General features: G+C 37.5%; 1 protein-coding gene across 8 annotated transcripts in view; it reads right to left on the reverse strand.

The window, feature by feature from the left end:
• The window catches only part of LOC121426935 (dynein heavy chain domain-containing protein 1-like), a 118,893-nt gene that overhangs the window by 74,330 nt on the left and 25,137 nt on the right, over positions 1-19,426 (reverse strand). For all 8 annotated transcript variants that reach the window (XM_041623350.1, XM_041623348.1, XM_041623353.1 and 5 more), the window contains 15 exons: positions 18,035-18,157; positions 16,125-16,286; positions 15,072-15,173; positions 14,733-14,930; positions 11,705-11,875; positions 10,825-11,065; positions 8,800-8,897; positions 7,921-8,055; positions 7,400-7,495; positions 6,484-6,615; positions 5,006-5,252; positions 4,209-4,382; positions 2,164-2,389; positions 1,448-1,596; positions 30-233 (listed from right to left, as the gene is read on the reverse strand). In XM_041623350.1, the coding sequence (XP_041479284.1) occupies positions 30-233; positions 1,448-1,596; positions 2,164-2,389; positions 4,209-4,382; positions 5,006-5,252; positions 6,484-6,615; positions 7,400-7,495; positions 7,921-8,055; positions 8,800-8,897; positions 10,825-11,065; positions 11,705-11,875; positions 14,733-14,930; positions 15,072-15,173; positions 16,125-16,286; positions 18,035-18,157 (2,458 nt within the window). The remainder of the gene's footprint in view (positions 1-29; positions 234-1,447; positions 1,597-2,163; positions 2,390-4,208; positions 4,383-5,005; positions 5,253-6,483; positions 6,616-7,399; positions 7,496-7,920; positions 8,056-8,799; positions 8,898-10,824; positions 11,066-11,704; positions 11,876-14,732; positions 14,931-15,071; positions 15,174-16,124; positions 16,287-18,034; positions 18,158-19,426) is intronic.

A 19,426-nucleotide genomic window follows, 5' to 3' on the forward strand; every position in this document is an offset into this window, starting at 1 on the left:
TCATTATCATTATCACCATCATATCATACCTCGTGTTTGTGGTTTATCTGTTATGGTAGAGAAATCATCAGTTGTGGTCATTACGGACTTGGCTGCTTCGCTCTTCCTGCCGGTCTCCTGGTCTGGATCAACCACGGATTGAGCACATAGCACCGTCTTGAAGTCCATGTCATAGTGCAGCACCTTTCGCCAGTCAAAGTCTCTATCGGAAAGCTCTTTCTTTGCTAACAAGTCTGGAAATTATAGCACGGAAGTTTAATACATCAAAAATATTGTTAGATGATAATGGTCATGACCAACAACAAACCACTGATTCAGCAAAAAAACTTTTGAAAGTCCATGTCATGCAGCCTGTCGCATAAAACTTTTTACTTGAGAAAACTCCGGTAAAAACTGAAAACTAAGGTTAGTCTGATTTCTGCCATTGACATTAACACAGGGCAAAAACTCAGGTAAAAAATACCTGAATTTTCTCAGATGAAAAGTTTTATGCAACGGGCCCATGGTGTAGCACCTTCCTCCAGTCAAAGTCTCTATCAGAAAGCAATTTGTTTGCTAACAGATCTGGAAAACATGGTATGGAAATTCAATAACAGAATGAGTACCTGTTCTTAGAGAAAAATAAACATAAAATGGTCATACTGAAAATCAATAACAATGAATTCAGTGCACAAGACAGTTTTACAGTCCATGTCATACTGTAGCACCTTTCTCCAATCAAAGTTTCTATTGGAAAGTTCTTTCTTAGCTATTCACAGATCTGGAAAATATGGCAGTTACACTATACCAATTTCGTCTAATATCCACTTGGTCTCTTAAAGCTTGTGTATAGTTTTGGTAAATCCACCAAAATGCACCTATCACTATTCCAATTCATTGCTAGCTAATATGAATGGATATCGGGTCACCCGATCAAATTAAAATATCTGTGTGTTTTTGTCTTTCAATTAAATCCTATTCCAAATCAAGGAATGGGCTGAAACTTTCAAGATATGTTCTTTGTCTGTAACTTTTGGATATCTAATCACTAAATTTATAAGATAAGTGCTTGAATGCCCATTTTTTTAATTTAAAACAAGCATCGCCGAGAGAGGGCGCTATATATCCAAGATTTGAATATTTGAAATTTTCTCAGAGAAGTGCAGTTGGAAAAATAGCGGAAAAAAACGGTCTCTACCCTTCAGTAAGACTGTCATATTAGATGATATTCGATTATCAATCACATTATTGACCCTTTACCAAAGCTATACACAGGCTTTAACACTACTTAGTCCAAAGGGGGTATACATTCAGTTTATAAAACAAATTTTCATTTGACAATTTAGAAAATAATAAATACATGCAGTGAAATTAGACCAAGTGGGCATTGGACTAAAGGAGAATTGGAATATCTGAAAAGGAGACCAACTGGTTGTAGACCGAGTCAATATACACTGACGATACTCACCTTCTACGATGTCCCTATGGTGCATGCCTTGCTCGATCAATGAACCAACCAGAATCTGGAGACGAGCCGAAGCCTCCGAGGTCACTGGACTCTGATTGTTCTCCCTCAAGATCAGGCTGTACTGGTCGAGCCGTCTCTGCAGATTATCCCTGAAAATCGAAGAGAAAAATGATTATGATGTTATGCCATGATAGGACATTTCTCATGTTTTATTATATATTAATACCTGATCAATATTAATCAATACTTCTAGAGGAAGTATAAGAGGAGGCAAATCCCAAATTTCTTTAGAAACTATTAATCTTTTTTCTTCTGGCTAAACTTCTGTTGCTCACTCATTTTACGGGTTTCTTATATCGCTTAAAATTCCATTCCCCTTGTGCATGATCAATTCATTTGACTCTTAAATCATTCACTACTCTCTGAAAATGATAACTGATATAGTTCAGCCTCCTTCATAATAGCAAGGGGAAACAAAATATTACACCAAAGAAATTCACGATATAAACTGAATTTGTGAAATTTTGGCTTCCCATAACTTTATCCCAGAATTAGACCATGGTCCCATTCTGAGGAGGAAAGGGTCTTGGAAAGGGTCGTGCCAAGTGTGATCGCAATGTTCTACGAGACAGCATCCAAGGTATCACAAAGCTTAATTGGAACGTGGTCTGGACTTTGGAATACGGGTCCTAATGTCCGTAATGGTTACCACTTACCTGATCTGAGTAAGCTGTTTCAGATCACCCTTCCTGACGGCAGGCAACACGTCCCTACTCCAGAGCACCCCCTCTCCGGTGAGGACACACTGTGATGGGAAACGCAGCAGCCACTGGCAGAAACTTTGCCGAACAGCCTTCTTTAGTTGAGCCTCCACGTCAGGGTCTGCGGAAGGGTTGCGGTCTAAAGAGCTCAATTCGGACAGGATATCTCCAGTCACCATGCCTGTGGGTGCAACAATGACATGCTTTGTTTAAAGGGGGTGTACAAATGTACATTTTATATAACAAGTTTACTATCAATTAATCAAATCAAAGGATTTCAATAGCCATACACTGCTAGTGCAATTTTTTTATGATAATGAGTTTTATGCGACAGACCCCTGAACCTTTTAGCTAGTGTATTGGGGGGGGGGCAATCCGATTTTTCCTTAAATCTTATATATCAATATCAAGCATTCCATGATTAATATCAAGATTCACATTTTGCTAACACAACAAAATACAAAGAATTCAAAACTCTCTACATGAAGAATCACAAAAGGCAAATATCGGTATCAAGAGATGGAATTCAGATAATGGCTTATCATGGCCATCATACAATGGAATACATTGGCTGATACATTTACATATAAGTATGACAACCCCTTAAATCACATATAGACCCGCATTTTCAAAACAGGTGTCAATTGTACAATTGTAGATAACCATGCTTAATGTAGTTTTTTTTTGTATTATCTCACTTCAATTGGGCACCCTTTGCAAAATGCCCCCATTTATAATTGGTCTTTTCTTTGTGTACGCGATGCGATAAGCTTAAAGGTATTGTTTAACTTTGTGAGCAGTCGATTTAAAAAATTCTCAAACCAAGATAAAACATGTGTACAAGTGCATGTATCAGAACTAATAAACCCTGAAAACAACCATTATTGAGAATGAAAAGCTAAAACTACAAGGCAAACCCTGATTTTGTAAATAGGTGTCTTATAGACGCCTAAATAGTACACATAAGTGTATGGGATGAAATTAAGATGGTGTTTCCGGTCACTTTATATTTCAATATCTGAAGCACTAAATAATTATTTTCGAATGCAATTTTTTCTGGGCTTCATTTTTGTAACATATCACAGACACAGGTGACAAGTGTGACCTTCTAGCTCAGATTTTTAAAAAGTCAAACCAATGTTAACCAATCACTTTAATAACGTACTGAAATCTGCATAGTTCATGGTTTTGTACCATGGTACGATTGAAACCTCTTACGGAAAAACATGGCTTAATAGCTGATAATTGACTATGAATACTACATGTACCATGTGATTAACTCACAGAAAACTAATTAAATTGTACTCTTCTTGATAATAAAAAGATGAACAATAGGCATTTAAATAGTAGCACCAGTCCTATCTACGAATATTTTATTTGGAGGCACACAAGAAGAAAATAGAAATGACATGAGAGCTTGGATGAGTGCCTGGTTTTAATGAGTCAATGTGAGAGCGTTTGAGATATAACAGACATGTATTTGTTAGATTTTACTATTTATCTTAGACCAACATTTAATGCCGCAATCAATAAGACGTGACCGGGGCTCTTGGAACCTCTACATCAACTTGTACTTTTTTTCTTCCACTATAATTACATGTATCATGAATTTCAAGCACACCCAACAAGACTAATGGGGTGCTGCAAGAAACTTGCAATATTTGGTCCCTAAATCAATCATATGTCTTGCAGTTAATTGCTAATTTGTTCCTTGAAACAAGAAGTTTAACCTGATTTGCTACAGCTAACGTTAATCTATCAGTTGTAAAATTGCAACAGAATATTTGCAAGTGATCGTAAATATATTTTTGCAACACCCTCATACTGCTGTAACATGTTAGGGATTTTTTTTATTTATTCCTAAGCTGCGTAACATTTAAGCGTGAATATTTAACCTATTTCACTCACCATCAAGGCAAAAGGAAATAATATGAGAAATGTGTAAGCATGACTTTATCCACAATTCTCATCACAAATCAATGGGTGCTTTTTTTGGTTACCTTCTCTTAGTCTTGATTCAAGGCAGGAGTGAAGTGTATTCCCCATGGTGGTCTTGATGGCGATCTCCAGTGAACTGAGCCAGGCAGGAGGAGATGGCTTGGACGGTAGGGGAGTGATCAGGCTCAGTCGTTCATCAAGGGATCCACGGAGGGCTGTCACCTCAAGCTTGTCAGCTGTAAGAGAATGGAGTATACAGGGAAGATTGAAGGTAAGGTTTTCATGATTACGCAAAGTGCAAAAAAGGTGTAATGAGACTGATGAAGATCTTTTGCAATAACTAGTGACCTAACTTTGGTAATCCCCCCCCCCCCCGTGCATGTCAGCTTTGTAATTTTATTGCAAGAAGAGATTAACAAGTATGTCCAATTTGATGCAGAGGATATGAAATGAAAATGACTGACTATTACTTTTCTTTTAATTGTTGCAATTTACAAGAAAAGTTAAATTGATCTAATGCCTATCAAAAATAAAATACATGTATCTGTGCATAAACCTTAAGCAGTGATGACATCAAAGTCAGATAGAAAAAACATTTATTGAAATGCTAGATGATTACCAAGTAAAATTCACATATTTACATGTTTAACAAGCAAGACTAGCTTCAAACCAAAACGAATCCTTACAATTCAAAAGCAGATCAAGCGCACTCATGCCATCTTTTGACCTGGACAGAGCCTCAAAATCAGATTGAAATAAGATTGTATTGAAATGCTTGATGATCAATTGATAAAATTCACATTATTTACTTTTTTTAAGCAAAGCTTTAGGCAAGTTTTAAACCAAAACGAACGCTTACAATTCAAAAGCAGATCAAGCGCACTCATCCCGTCTTCTGAACTGGTCGGAGCCTCGAAGTCTAAATGACGAACTCCAGGAAACAGAGCCCTCACCTGAGGGATCCACCTCTGCCTATCCTTGAAATTCGAGAAGAGATCGATGAGCTCATGGTTGCTGAGGAAGCACAGCCGAGGGTACTTTCTACGGGCCGTTTCAATGGAGTACTTGGTGGCCGAGAACGGGTCCAAGTTTGCGAGAATGTCATCCTGATGCAAAGTAAAGAAAAGAAAAGAAATAAAATCTCGAAGAAGGGCAATTCTATTCAATATAATAATAATAATAATAGGCATTTATATAGCGCCTTCTATCTAGAAGTATTCTATTCCGAGGCGCGTTATTATTAATATTACCCCGGCTTTCGCTTGAGCTGCCTTTCAGCGCTCATGCATTCAAGGAATTAATCCTGCCGGGTACCCATTCACCTCACCTGGGTCGAGTGCAGCACAGTGTGGATAAATTTCTTGCTGAAGGAAATTACGCCATGGCTGGGATTCGAACCCACGACCCTCTGTTTCAAAGTCAGAAGACTTATCCACTGGGCCACAACGCTCCACATCTCTGTCTCTCTGTCCGACTCCCTTCCTGAAATGACTGGTCTATCATTTCTCATATTACCACGTAATGTACTGGGAGCGTCGTGGTCTAGTGGTTATGACTCTTGTCTTTCAATCTGAGGGGTGTGGGTTCTATTCCCAGCCATGGTGCGTTTTCCTACAGCAAGAAATTTACCCACATTATGCTGCACTCAACCCAGGTGAGGTGAATGGGTACGAGGGAGCAAGAAAAACCTTGAATGCCAGAGCGCCTGTAGGCAGCAAGGCTATAGCCGGGGTAATATTAATATTATTGTAATGTGCAGTTAAGTATATACATAAAGAAATTGTGCTATATAAATGTAGAATCTCCATTATTAAATAATGATTTGAACAGTTGATGAGATTAAGTAAGAAAAGAGAACATGGAGGACCTCCCATGGCAGTCTTGATTGCATTATATAATTCAATATATAAGCAGTGCTAAATGTGAAAACAACTAAGATTAATAATTATTCACACAAAAAAAATAACATAATTAAATACTAAGTTCATTGACACTGTCACCTAAAACTTGTGCAAAATGATCAGTGGTACTTGCTAACCCTTATGTCCAAGTAACATGCAATAGGTCGATTTATTTTCAGAGTTATGATAACATTTTAAAATCTTAACCTTGGCTAAGTCATTGTTGATACCAGGGGAGCATTTCATGAAAGAACTTGTCGGATGTTTTATCTGACAAGTCCCATTTTATCCGACAGTTACTATAGTAGCAGTGCCTCTCAGCCAATCAGAATCAGACAAAAATGTTCATGAAACGCCCCCTACAACATAATCAAAGGTGATGACTAAATTATTTTATTTTTATTATTTTATTTATTTTTTTCTTTTGAACACCTACTTGGATTTTTATGAGACTGTTGAGTAGTATGGTCAGATTGTCACCCTGCAACTCTCTAAAGCCCTTGGTTCCTTTCCGTCTATTCAGAATAGACAGGACCTTGGGGTCGTCAACCACGGCTGTAATAAACTCCTGAAGTAGTAACAGACAGAAAATTTAATCAATGGATGCCCTATTCTACTTTGCGACTTCAATTGCAATATGGCAATTGTCACAGATCAGGCAGGATCAGAAAAAAAAAATTATCAGGAGGCAATGACATAATTGGTAGAAGTAACATCTGTCTAGTTAACTCCACATCCTGGTGCCAGTGGTAGTAAATTGTACATGTATGATTGGAAATACCTCACTACATCAACATTGTCATATCACCATCATGTTCATCATCATCCTCAGTATCATCATCACTATTATCTTAATCATCATTAATATAATTATCAACATCATTATTATCATCATCACCAACATCATCATTATCATCACCAGCATCATCATCATTACTATCATCATCATCACCATCCCATCATCATCTATATCACCATCATCATCATCATCATCAATATCATCATCACCATCATTATCATCGTCATAATCATCACCATCATCATCATCATCACCATTACCATCATCACCATCATTATCATCATCATCACCAACATCATCATTATCATCATCATCACCATCATGTCATCATTATCATCAATATCATCACCATCCACATCATCACCATTATCATCACCAACATCATCATCAATATCATCATCATCACCAATATCATCGTCATTGTCATCATTATCGCTACCAATATCATTACCATCATCTATGTCATTACAATTATCATCATTATCATCATCATCGTCATCATCAACATATTTCCACATGCAGAGGAAAGGTACATGTACCCTGTGACATTTACCTGGTATTTTTCGTCTACACCCTCAAACTGGTTGGCTAGATATGGCTGGTTCTCCCCTACAATTTCATCCGAAAACACCTGGCTCAGATACAACCACTGCATAGGGATACAATAGAAATATGAGAATCAACCAGTGCTGCCGACATGAGAGATTGATTGATTGATTGATTGATTGATTGACTGATTGATTGATTGAATCTATATATATATATACATCATTTTCAATAAAGTATAATCATTCAAATTATATGTATATATACATGAGTGGAGCATCATAAGCTCTATGAGCTTGAGAAAGATGTTTGAAGAAAATTACATTGATACATAATTATACATTGGCTAAAAGAATATATTCAATGATGCGAACATGACCGCACTGGATCACTTCAATTTCAGTGATTGCACCCCCCCCCCCACACTTAAGTTCTTTTTTTTTAATCAATCTGATCAAATTGGTAAATAAAAGTCACATGTCTGTTTAATTGAATTGTATTATTCATATATGTCTTCAATCATTATACCTTCTTCTGACAGACAGTCCATAGCTCCAGCATGTCCTCAACCTGCCTCAAGGTCAACGCCCAGGAATCCGCTTCAGGTCGAAGGTCAGCAAGATGAGGGGACACAAGCATACTCTGAAGGGTCAACTGGTTATCCTGCAGAGATTTCAAACAATGAGAGATGTCAAGTTTGGTGTCAACGGATTGCATCGATGTTGGCCTACTTGTATACAAGCCACAGTATAAAACCCCCTCGAAAAAGAGATCTTAAGTTTTTTATATAATAAAGCATACTCAGACGTGTCAACTGGTTATCATGCAAAGATTTTAAACAACTTCTCGTATCCTTGCATTCTCAGTTGTAGTTCCTTCACTCTGGAACTCTACTACCCTTCCTTCAAAGAAGCAATTCAGATTTTTCACAAATAGTAATCAAGAAGTTAAGCAATTATATTCACAGTTGTTTTTTTCCGTGGGTAAGTTGGTAGTTAGCAAAGTTACCTAGCTTAGTTAACTTCATGAAGTTGTATAATGTAAATCGCTTAGAGACCTTTTAAATAGGTGCTAAATAACTATTTAATTATATATTTGTAAACAAATTATAATTTCCTCCTATTAAAGCTTCTTCATTTACTATCTATTGCCACAGGATACTGAGTCAAAAAGAAGAGGATCGAGGGTATTTGAATTCCAGTTCATCGTGGCTTAGCCGTGAACCAGAATAGCCTGGTGGTTAAGTGGCTGCCTAGAAAGGAGTAGATGGCAGGTTCGAATCCCACTGGTTCCAATTTTTTTCTGACTTATGATTTTCATTACAGATCGAGCATACAATCTTAACCAAATAGGAGTAATGCCGAAAATTTGTAAACAAATGATATATCATACCTTTATAAAACTTACCTCTAACAGATATTTCAATTCTTCATGTCCAATTAATGTGTACATATCAGATTTGGCCTTCTTTCCATCTTTCTTATCACTTGATGGCAGCTCAAAATCTGAAGAAAAAATCAAATTAAAGTTGCAGAAGTTTCATGGTACACCATGTATTATCTTAAGGCACATGTGGAGCATTTCATGAAAGGACTAGAACGCTTATTTAAACAACAAAGTTCAGTTAAAATAATCCAGGCTTGTTTGAAAGAATATTCGCTTCATCACCACATGCTTTTCCTGGTGAAGCTAAAACAGGAAACAATAAGTGGTACCACACAATAAATGGATGGGCATTTTTCAGCAAATTTTTTGACCTACATTTGCTCACCACACTGGAAGTATACATTTTCCTTGAAAAAAATCATTTGGCAGATATCATTTCTTTTCATTATTAGGTGGTCTGTCTTTGACAGATAACCTCTTAATTTCGTCAGAATTTTCTTATTATTTTATTTATTTATTTATTTTTACAGATTTTCTTGTCACCAAGTTATCTCAAAATGGACTTGGTCAATTTCATTGAATTTCATGTCATCTATACGATCTATCATGGACACGTCAAAATAAGCTTTTCAAGGTCATCAGGTCATGATGAAGTCATCTAGGTGCCATTTTGTAAAATCACATTATCAATCATATCTCCATTATCAATTATCAAAAATCAATCAAATTAACATCACATCAATTTCAGGTCAAATGTCATCAGGTCATGTCATCAAAGGTCACCTGGAGGTCACGACATACGAGTACGCGCGTCAAAATTTCAAAATGCTCAAAATCACTTTTTGACCAAAGTAGAGTACGTTTCAGGTCATTTTAAGCATTTTAAAATTTTTAGCGGAGATTCTAAGCTTTCGGAAGTGTGCCCTTCATTTTTTTGATCAGATGCCGGGATCATGCCCGTATTTCGCTTGCAAAATTGGAATTGTAATTCTCAAATTTGCTTACGTGTAAAGTCTATGGGAAATATGCTAGCTTTTTTTTTTTTTTTTTTTTTACTATCTTGCGCACGATCATTTATAACAATGAATAATAGCTAAAATATTGCAAAATAAAATAGATTATAATTACTTTTTTTCATATTATATCTATTTAATCATATCCGTCCATCCGCTATCTGTTATAAATCTATCTATCTATCCATATATATGTCTATCTGTCTATCTACCTACTTTGTATATGTATCTGTCTATCTCTCACTCTGTCTAATATAACATATCTATCTGTTTAGATATGTATATCTATCTATCGTTCTATATATCCATCAATCTATCTGCCTGTCTCTATCTATCTTTCTATATGTAATGTATGTCTGTCCGGCTATCTATCTATATCAATCTATTTGTCTCTATCTATCTATTTATTTATCTATCTATATGTCTGTCTGTCTATCTATGTTTTATTAATATAACCACCTATCATTTATCTCTCAATCGATCACTTGATCCATCCATCGCTCCATCCATCTATACATGTATATATAATCATCTATATTGTATATATCTGTTTGAATATGTATATCTGACGATTGTCATCACCACATCAATAATCACATTTAGCAATGGTCAAAACTTATTCTTAGGATGTCTACGATCAAGATTATCAATCATATCTAAATGATTTATTTCATACATTAGCCGACACTGAATGACAAATCATGACAGACCACCTAATTCGTCCGCATGACGAATTAAATTCTAGTTCTGAGTAAGTTTTGTTCGATTCTGTGAACATTTCTAACAAGATGTTTCTTACCAGTACCAGAGTTTATCTTCAAAGCGGTCAGACCCTGTTGCATATAGTTACTATTATTAATAACTTTGTTATCCAATGGAATCTTGAATAGAATCCTTGATCCATGGCTGCTTAGCATCGAGGTATTTGTGAGTAAGTTTTATTCAATCGTGTGAATATTATATCTTAAGTTGTTACCAGCACTAGGGTTAATCCTTCAAGCTACTTGTTTCTGTTTGTTGTAAATCTACTCACCAAACGTTTCCTTCCCTGGTGCGAGGTACTTGGCAAGTTTGAATTCCTTCTCCTCCCAGACCTTCCTCAGCTTGACCAGTTTCTGCTCCAGATCAAACTCTGCCGTCGCTCCGGCGCATATGGTACTGATCTGCAGGCTGTGTTCACTCAGGTTGTAGGACAGGAGCTCTCGTACGTAGTACTGTCGTCCAGGCTCATACACCTGGCCCAGGGCTAGGAATAGGGACTTCCAGTGGCGAGACTAGATCATGAATACAAAAAAAAAGAAAATCCATATCTTATTGCTCGAAATAGAAATCAGAAATAGAAACGCTCCAACAATTCAGATCAATGTTGCTCTGTCCCTTAGATTGTTTAACGGCTAACAAGGTAGCAGCAACTCCTACCTTTTCACGTCCTTTTGTCTGTTGCTGCCAGGGCTTCAACTCCTGGTTGTAAGGCAGATGCTCCACCAAATCAGCCAACACATCAGTTGTATATAAACAGACATGGACTAGGCAAGAGTCAGAACCGCTACACCATGGCTCCTCCACGCATGGCATGGCATTTCACCATTGAAGATGACAGGTCTTTTCGCCAGCAATAATAATACACAGTCCCATATGTGCCTATCTGTGTTTGCAATCTTCAGTATGATCGCTTGTCATCTTAGACTTCATGACATCACACTAAATTCAGTTCATTCAACTGTAACCAATCTAGGATGATATTCGCACCATCAACCTACATCTCACCAACTTTCTCATGAAATCAGTATTTACTGCAACTATTTTTATTAATCTTTAATGCCAAGGAAAGTGAATTCAGTTTGCAAGATTGCTATAGAAATGAAAAAAGGTGCATTAATCAAAATTAAATAAAGATGAAGTTATCAAAATACCTTGAGGCAGTCACTTGAAAGCTTGAGGAGCAGGGGCAAGTCTTGCTTGAAGTCTGAGAGTAGCTGGTACCAATGGGCCAGTACTAGATCGCCCTGGGGCAACACCTGTTTGAGCTGGCCCGCAGCCTGTTGCCAATCTGTCACCTTAGACATAGCTTTAGACACATTCATCTGGAATAGGATGCAAAGTAAAATTAATATTATTGAAATCCTAATAGCAACAATTGTATATAATATATACTAATAATAACAGTACATTACTTACTAGACATGGCACCTACAGATCTCTATGCGTGATGAAAAGCCGGTATCATGGTTAGAATCATAGGTTAAAAATTATACATTTGATATAGATTATATATATATATATACTTCACAGAATATAAAATACAGCTTGAACCTAACTTTAAGTCTAATTAATAATTAGACACTCTGAAGGAGGTGGCTTTTTAAATGTACTTTGAATTGCCCAAGTCAAGAGAATCCCATTACGCTGGTGCAGCTTTCTGGAAAGCCTGATCCCCTTGTGATTTGGTCATGACAATAATTGTAAAGAGAATATTTTGTGAACCAGAATGGAGATCAAGCTTGGGTATATGAATTTGGACAAGTTCTTGCATACAAGTAGGGGCACGACCATGTATTTGAAGTGAAACACAGGTAGGCAATGTGCATCAATTTCAAAGTTTAATTTATTTTTTTCATATTCCGCTTGGTCTACAAGCAGGTGGTTTACTTCTCAGATAGCCTCATACCACAGGGGCTAAACCCATTGGCCCGTATTCTGAAGTCGGGTTTAACTTAAACTCAGGTTTAAAGTTGTGGTTTAAGTATGGACAGCCAATTGTTACATAAGTCACTAACAGTAGAAACATCATACTTCAGCTCAATTGGCTCTCAAATCATTTATAATTGTGTAGGAAGTATATATAAATGATTGTCTTTAATATCGATGAATCAGGAAAGAGCAAAGTAAACATAAGAAACATACAACTTGATAAAAGTTGTGATACTTTTGGCTTTCCATACTTAAACCACAACTTTAAACCTGAGTTTAAGTTAAACCTGACTTCAGAATACGGGCCATTTGGTCTACTATCAATGTGGTCCAAATGCCATTTGGTCCACACTTCATTTGTTGGTCTAATATACAAATAGCGAATAGGCATGAGTGCGATGGTGCGAGATTTCGCATGAGGTGAAAGAAAGATGCTCTATTCAACGAGGCATTAGCCGAGTTGAATAGAGCGTTTCTTTCACCGAATGCGAAATCTCGCACCATTGCACGAATAAGAATATTCGCTATTTGTGTTGTACAACGCCTCGGAATCATAGTTTTTCCCTCCAGTAATCTATGAAAATCTCTTCTTATTGGCCATTGACTGGATTATGAAGTCCTCCACCACTCACAAGAGGAATGGAATCCAGTGGACTCTATGGCAGCAACTGGATGATCTTGATTTTGCAGATGACATCGCCTTGCTCTCACACACTCACAAGCAGATGCAAGATAAAACTGACATCATTAGAGATAAGTCAGGTCGCCTTGGACTAAATGTTAACCAAACAAAGAGCAAGATTTTAAGAATCAATTCCTCAAATCAAACTGCCATCGGGTTGGAAGATAAATCACTGGAAGAGGTTGAAAGCTTTACATATCTGGGAAGTAACGTGGATAAACAAGGTGGGACAGATGCAGATGTAAGAATAAGGATAGGGAAAGCAAGGAGAGCATTCCATCAGCTAAATAACATATGGCGATCTACAAAACTACCAAGGAACATTAAAATATGCATCTTCAACACAGTTGTCAAGCCGGTCCTCCTATATGGTGCAGAAACATGGAGAACTACTGTTGCCATTATTAGGAAAATACAGACCTTCATCAATACTTGTCTTAGGCGTATCCTCAGAATCTTCTGGCCTGAGATAATTAGTAATCAAGACTTGTGGGAGATTGCTCATCAGCAATCCATTGAGGCAGAGCTCTTGCAGAGACGATGGCGGTGGATTGGCCACACCCTACGGAAACCAATGCCTAATATTACTAGACAGGCATTGACATGGAATCCTCAAGGAAAAAGGAAGAGGGGAAGGCCTCGTAACTCATGGCGCAGAGACATGGAGGCAGATGTTAAGAGGATGGGCCGCACATGGAAAGAACTGGAGACGCTGGCTCAGGACCGCTCTGCCTGGAGGAACTTTGTTGACGGCCTATGTCCCAGGAGGGGCGATAGGCGTAAGTAAGTAAGTAAGTAATCTATGAAAAGGGAGCAAAAATATTGAAAGCGAAAAGCAAAATCCCACAAGCCGGGCCCACAAGCGCACATGACAGCATTGCGCATTTAGCCAGAGGGCTGTACGCGCATTGTCACCTTATTCAATGAAATCGCATTGTGACGTCACCTCCTAAAGCCGTGCAATGGTACATTTTGGATGGTACGTCTTGTGTGCAACGGTACAAATGTGTGACATTCAGCCTCCCATTTGATCGCGTACAACAAGCCAAGTAGGCGTTGTACAATACCCACTTCGTCTTATCCCCATTCAGTCGAATGCCAAGTTGGTCCAAGTTCTATTTCATCTCCTTATTATTTTTTATAACATTATCAAATGAAAATCTAGTTCATAAATGATTCTAAGGTCATAGAGTGAGCGGTGTTAGACAAAGTGGCTATTAGACGAAATGAGTACAGCCTAGCTAGAAATTTGTTAAAATGGCAAGTGCGCTTAATGGCTAATAGATAGAATGTTTTTCCAATAATCTTTTTTTTTAATTGAATATATTCATACGGTAAATTTAGATTTGTAAATATGTACATGAGCACTGTAAACTGTGAAGCCAAACACTGTGGAAAAGCCAGAGGGTTGAATTTTGGTGTTAGCAGACAAAAAAAGCTGAGGCCATGCGGGATGGTGCCAACCGGTAAGGAGACAAAGTGGGTGTACACCAATCGACAACCACATACCCAAGTTTTGGGGGGATTTTTCTGTTACAACCTCCAGCTTACAACTGTTTTCGACTAACCTTTCTGAACAACATCTGCTTCCAATCCACAATGCCACCCGTCGAGACTTCAACAAACTTCCAGAGTTGGTGCCTGACGGTCATGGCCTGAAACATCTCTGTCAGCTCGGAGACATCGTACTTCTGACCAGTGATCTTCATCTTGTGTTCGCTGCACTCATTGATGCGGCTGTTGACCCTGGTGAACTTGTTAAAGAGCTGAGAGGACAGACAATAAAAATGGTTCATACTTAGACAAAACTTTTTGACTGTGTCGCTCCCTGACAAAGTTCATCCAAAAAAAAGAATAAATATATAAGAAATTCACAAAATAATCAAATGCAAAGGTTGAAATCTTACCTGAGAGAGCTTGTCTAAGATCATCATGGGTTTCTGAGATGGGTCCAAGAAGATGCCTTTGGAAGCTTCACTGGAGATCTTCTTGGCTTCGCTGTATAAAAGCTGAATTGTAATTAAGAACGAAAACATAAATTGTTCAAATACAAAAGCATGACGAGGAGGTATGGCTCAGTGGATAAATCTTTGGACTATCAATCACAAGGTCAGAGGTTCATATCCAGTCAAATCACTTACCTGTACATCCCTTGGCAAGGCATTTATCAACATTTGCCACTCTCCACCTAGGTGTAGTCAATGGGTGAATGGCAGGAAAAAAATTCTCGAGCAACTAATTAGGGTAGCCACGCTTAAGTCAGCGTATTAGTATGCAGGGCTGAGAAACACTCTATTGTTGCATATTTATTGTTATCATCATGAGAGTATATTGTCACAAGAATCATACAGCATTATTGTTTTTAACCTGGACTCTGTCTAATAAAAGTTGTTAATAAAAAGTGCATAGTGGTTCTAACTTCTCTCCTTTCAAACAGAGGGTCGTGGGTTTGAATCCTAGCCATGGAGTGTTTTCCTTCAGCAAGAAATTTATCCACACTGTGCTGCACTCGACCCATGGGTACCCAGCAGGATTGATTCCTTGCATGCATTGAGCGCCAGTAATGGTAGCTCGAGCTAAAGCCGGAGTAATAATGACCCTTGTGATGAAATGCCTGATAGAAATTTCTACCGCCTTTTTTTTTCAAATAAGAGTTATCTTTTCATTTCATTAGTTACATTTCCACAAATCTGAGATGTTACAAAACTTTTATATAACTATTGAACATCTCTTACATACTGTACATACAATAAATGCGAAATATAGATAACAAGCATTCTAAATTAATATGCTACATGTACATGAATAAATTACATAAAACAGAACTTTGGAGGGAACTTTAGAAGCAGAATGCTTGCAGATAAGGTTCCTTTTTCAGGCATAACTTAAAAATGCTTTTATTAAATTCACATTTTAATTAAGTTTGACTTTGGGGAAACTGAATGATTTTGGTTTTTTACCTGGTATTCTTCATCAAGGTTGCCAATTTGAATGGGAGTCTGCATGTTGACGAATTCAGCAGCGTCCTGAAGCTGTAGCAAGAATGCCTCCCAATTCTGCCACACCCCTTCCTCGCACTTTTCCTCTTCCGGGGTTAGGGAACGATAACTTAGACGAATCACCTAGTGCAAGATTCAAGATTATTTAACTGGTCATTGTATTCATACATATAACAACAACAGCAACAACAATAATAGTGGGTGGTTATTTATGTAGCGCACAGATCCACTTTTCGGTGCTCATGGCGCTTCAAGAAAAACAAATTAATGTGACAGATACAATAAATGTACATGTAGCATAACCTGTGAGCAATCTTACCAATACAAAGTGCATTATATAACAAACACAAATGGGACATTAAGGGTGTGTTTAATAGTAACATTCAATCTTTGAAAAACAACTCCCCCCCCCTTCTCCCATCTCCCTGGAGAGGAACAGGTAAAGTGAGGATTAAATTGATGAAGATGCTACTGAAAACTGACTAGCCCGTTTGCCCTCCGCCAGCTATGAGGGCCAGAAGGGTTGCTTACACTCTAATTATGGGCTAAAAAAATGATGGAGATATAGCGTTAGGAAATTCTGTCACAAGTTTTTAAGATCAAACTTATATCATTTAAAAGGGAAAGTTCATTTGTGTTATTTATATACTCAAGGCACAATAAAAAGTATTTTTGATTTTGTGAGAAAACAACATTTTGTTGATTTTCCACCAAACTTAAAATTCTAATATTCTTTTTATTCTTTGATGGATTTTCCTCAAACCTTCACTAATGTCTTTTATTATTTTTTCTGCTATTTTTTTTTAGATTAACTTTTTAAGTCGCATGCACCTTGCAAGCTTTTAGTTAAAATGGAAATGGCACCTAATAAATCACATATGAAAGCGAAGTTGGCTCAGTCGGTAAAAGCGTCTGCCCGTCGAACCAAAGATAGTGGGTTCGAGTCCACCCCCGGCAGATGACTGAAGCAAGTGCCTTGTGTGTAAACGTCTCTCCCATGTTTCATAGATGCAGGCTATGTTACAGTGGAAAAAACTCTGTCCCTCGGATAGAACGCTAAATGGAGGCCCCTTGTAGAGGAGAATCACCACCTTTGCACATTAAGATCCCACTGCACTAGTCAAATAAGAGTAGGGGATACCCCAGTGTAGTGGTCCACCTGCATTCCCCCAACCAATTATATCGAGAGGAGAGACCTGCGGGTCACAGTTCTGTGTGCGTGCCCTTGTAGGCGACCCAGATTGGATGGCTCCTCCAATGCGCCATTGAATGTCTTTGACAGATATATGGCGCTATACAAATGCTGTGCATCATCATCATCATCACATTCAATATTATACAATTAATGCACATTTATGAGTGTGTTATGACGATGCAGCACACTCGAGGGTATTTACAATTATGCGAAAGCAAGAGGCGCTTGCGCCGAGTGCTTTTGCATAATATTGTGAATGCCCGAGAGTTGCTCGCATCGTCACTAACATCACGAATCTTAAAATGTGCATTAATTGTTTTATAAAACGGGTCGGCAAAATGAATTTTTCATTGAAATCTTGTTCAAATCCCTCCAACTTGTGTACGATCGCACAGACGAAGACATCACAAGACTGTCAATTATGACATCACAGGCGTATCTACTATGCGCGCCTAAGTAAGCGCATCAAAATCCTAGCCAGCCTCTTTTACTGAACGCGTATCAGTTTATGCTGCACAAAAATTGCACAGTGCTGCACAAAAAATGCACAGTGCTGCACGAAAAAATGCACGACTGGAAGGTTGCGCATAATTAAAGCATGAACACGTGACTTGAATACGCACTCACCATTGGCTACATCCTTGAACCCGTTTTATAATATCAGTTATTTTCTCACCTCAAAGAGTGACTTGACATATTCTACTTCTTTCTGTAGTTCAGGCATCTTAATCTTATACCTGTTGTACTGCTTGGCATAGTCAGCGAAATCTTTTACATCAGTGCTCTTCTCTTTCATACCCTGCAACGAAAAACAAGTCGTTCATAAATTTATCTAAACCTGGGTGAGATTCTGTAAATTAAGCGCTTTAACGCTGGTTCCTCTGGAATAGGCAAATCCATATATCATTCATCACCATATGGATTTGAAATTGGCCTCTTTTTATTTATTGAATAGTATTAGGCATCCTTTCATTATCAAACTATGTGTACTCATTCTATGGAACATATTATATCTCAAGCTATTATTCATTTGGGAAAATTTATTTTGGGGCAATGCAGAAAATAAATCATAGCTAGATCTTTAAATATGAAATATGGTGCTATACTGTACACCAGTAGTAGATTTCAGCATATCAGCCATGTCATACAGAGAAGCTTGAACGCTTATTCTTGACGTAAGGTAAATATTTTTCATAACAAGTGTCAGCAGGAAATAATTTTGCTTCACAAATTTGAATAGCATTTTTGGTAGTAAGAGATAAGCTCTCAACTAAGTACTGTACAGTCCTATGTAAAAATATGCTACATGTATACAAGATACTTTATGCATAGTAGTCTTCCAAAAATATGGAGCAAATTGCGATGCGATACTAGGAAAATTGTCCCCTGAACAGGGTATTAAAAGTGAATTTCAATATCCCAGAAGGAAAAGGAATATGCATATACCATAAAAATGAAATATTTCATTATAATCTTGATGTAATTGCTGCATGAAAAGGATATTTAGGGACAGTGAATTGACATAAGATGGGCAGGAAAAAACTACATGTATAATGTTACAGATATTATGTCATACTAGTTTAGCCATTTGGTACAAAAGAGAAAGGGAAAAAAGAAACTGCATGAAATTAAATATCGTATTTACAAGAAACTCATAACAGAACCATGTGTATTATGGATTTGAAAATACAATGAGATAGTGTCTGGTCAAATGAATACTGTGTTTGTAAAGCAAGGAAAATGTGGCATGCAACTCTGAAGTTCAGTAGTATAATGATAAAAGGTAGGCAAATGCAAAAATGTGACAAAGATAGCATGGTCGAAGACAAAAATGTAGTAGTTCCTGTATATGTTGCACATTAGAATACAGCATACAGCAAAAGAAAGACTTACATTGAGCACAAAGTACATCATTTCAATATGCCTCTTCCGAGAAACTTAGCATGAACATGTATATACTGAACTGTAGATTTAATGATACGGCAGCATTACTGGTCAGCAATTGCAGGAGAAAATAAGCCAGAATAATAGGCCTGAATTCATAAAGGGGTTTAGAATCTGTGTCTGA

This window comes from Lytechinus variegatus, chromosome 13 (assembly GCF_018143015.1).
Source record: "Lytechinus variegatus isolate NC3 chromosome 13, Lvar_3.0, whole genome shotgun sequence".
Classification (NCBI taxonomy): domain Eukaryota; kingdom Metazoa; phylum Echinodermata; class Echinoidea; order Temnopleuroida; family Toxopneustidae; genus Lytechinus; species Lytechinus variegatus.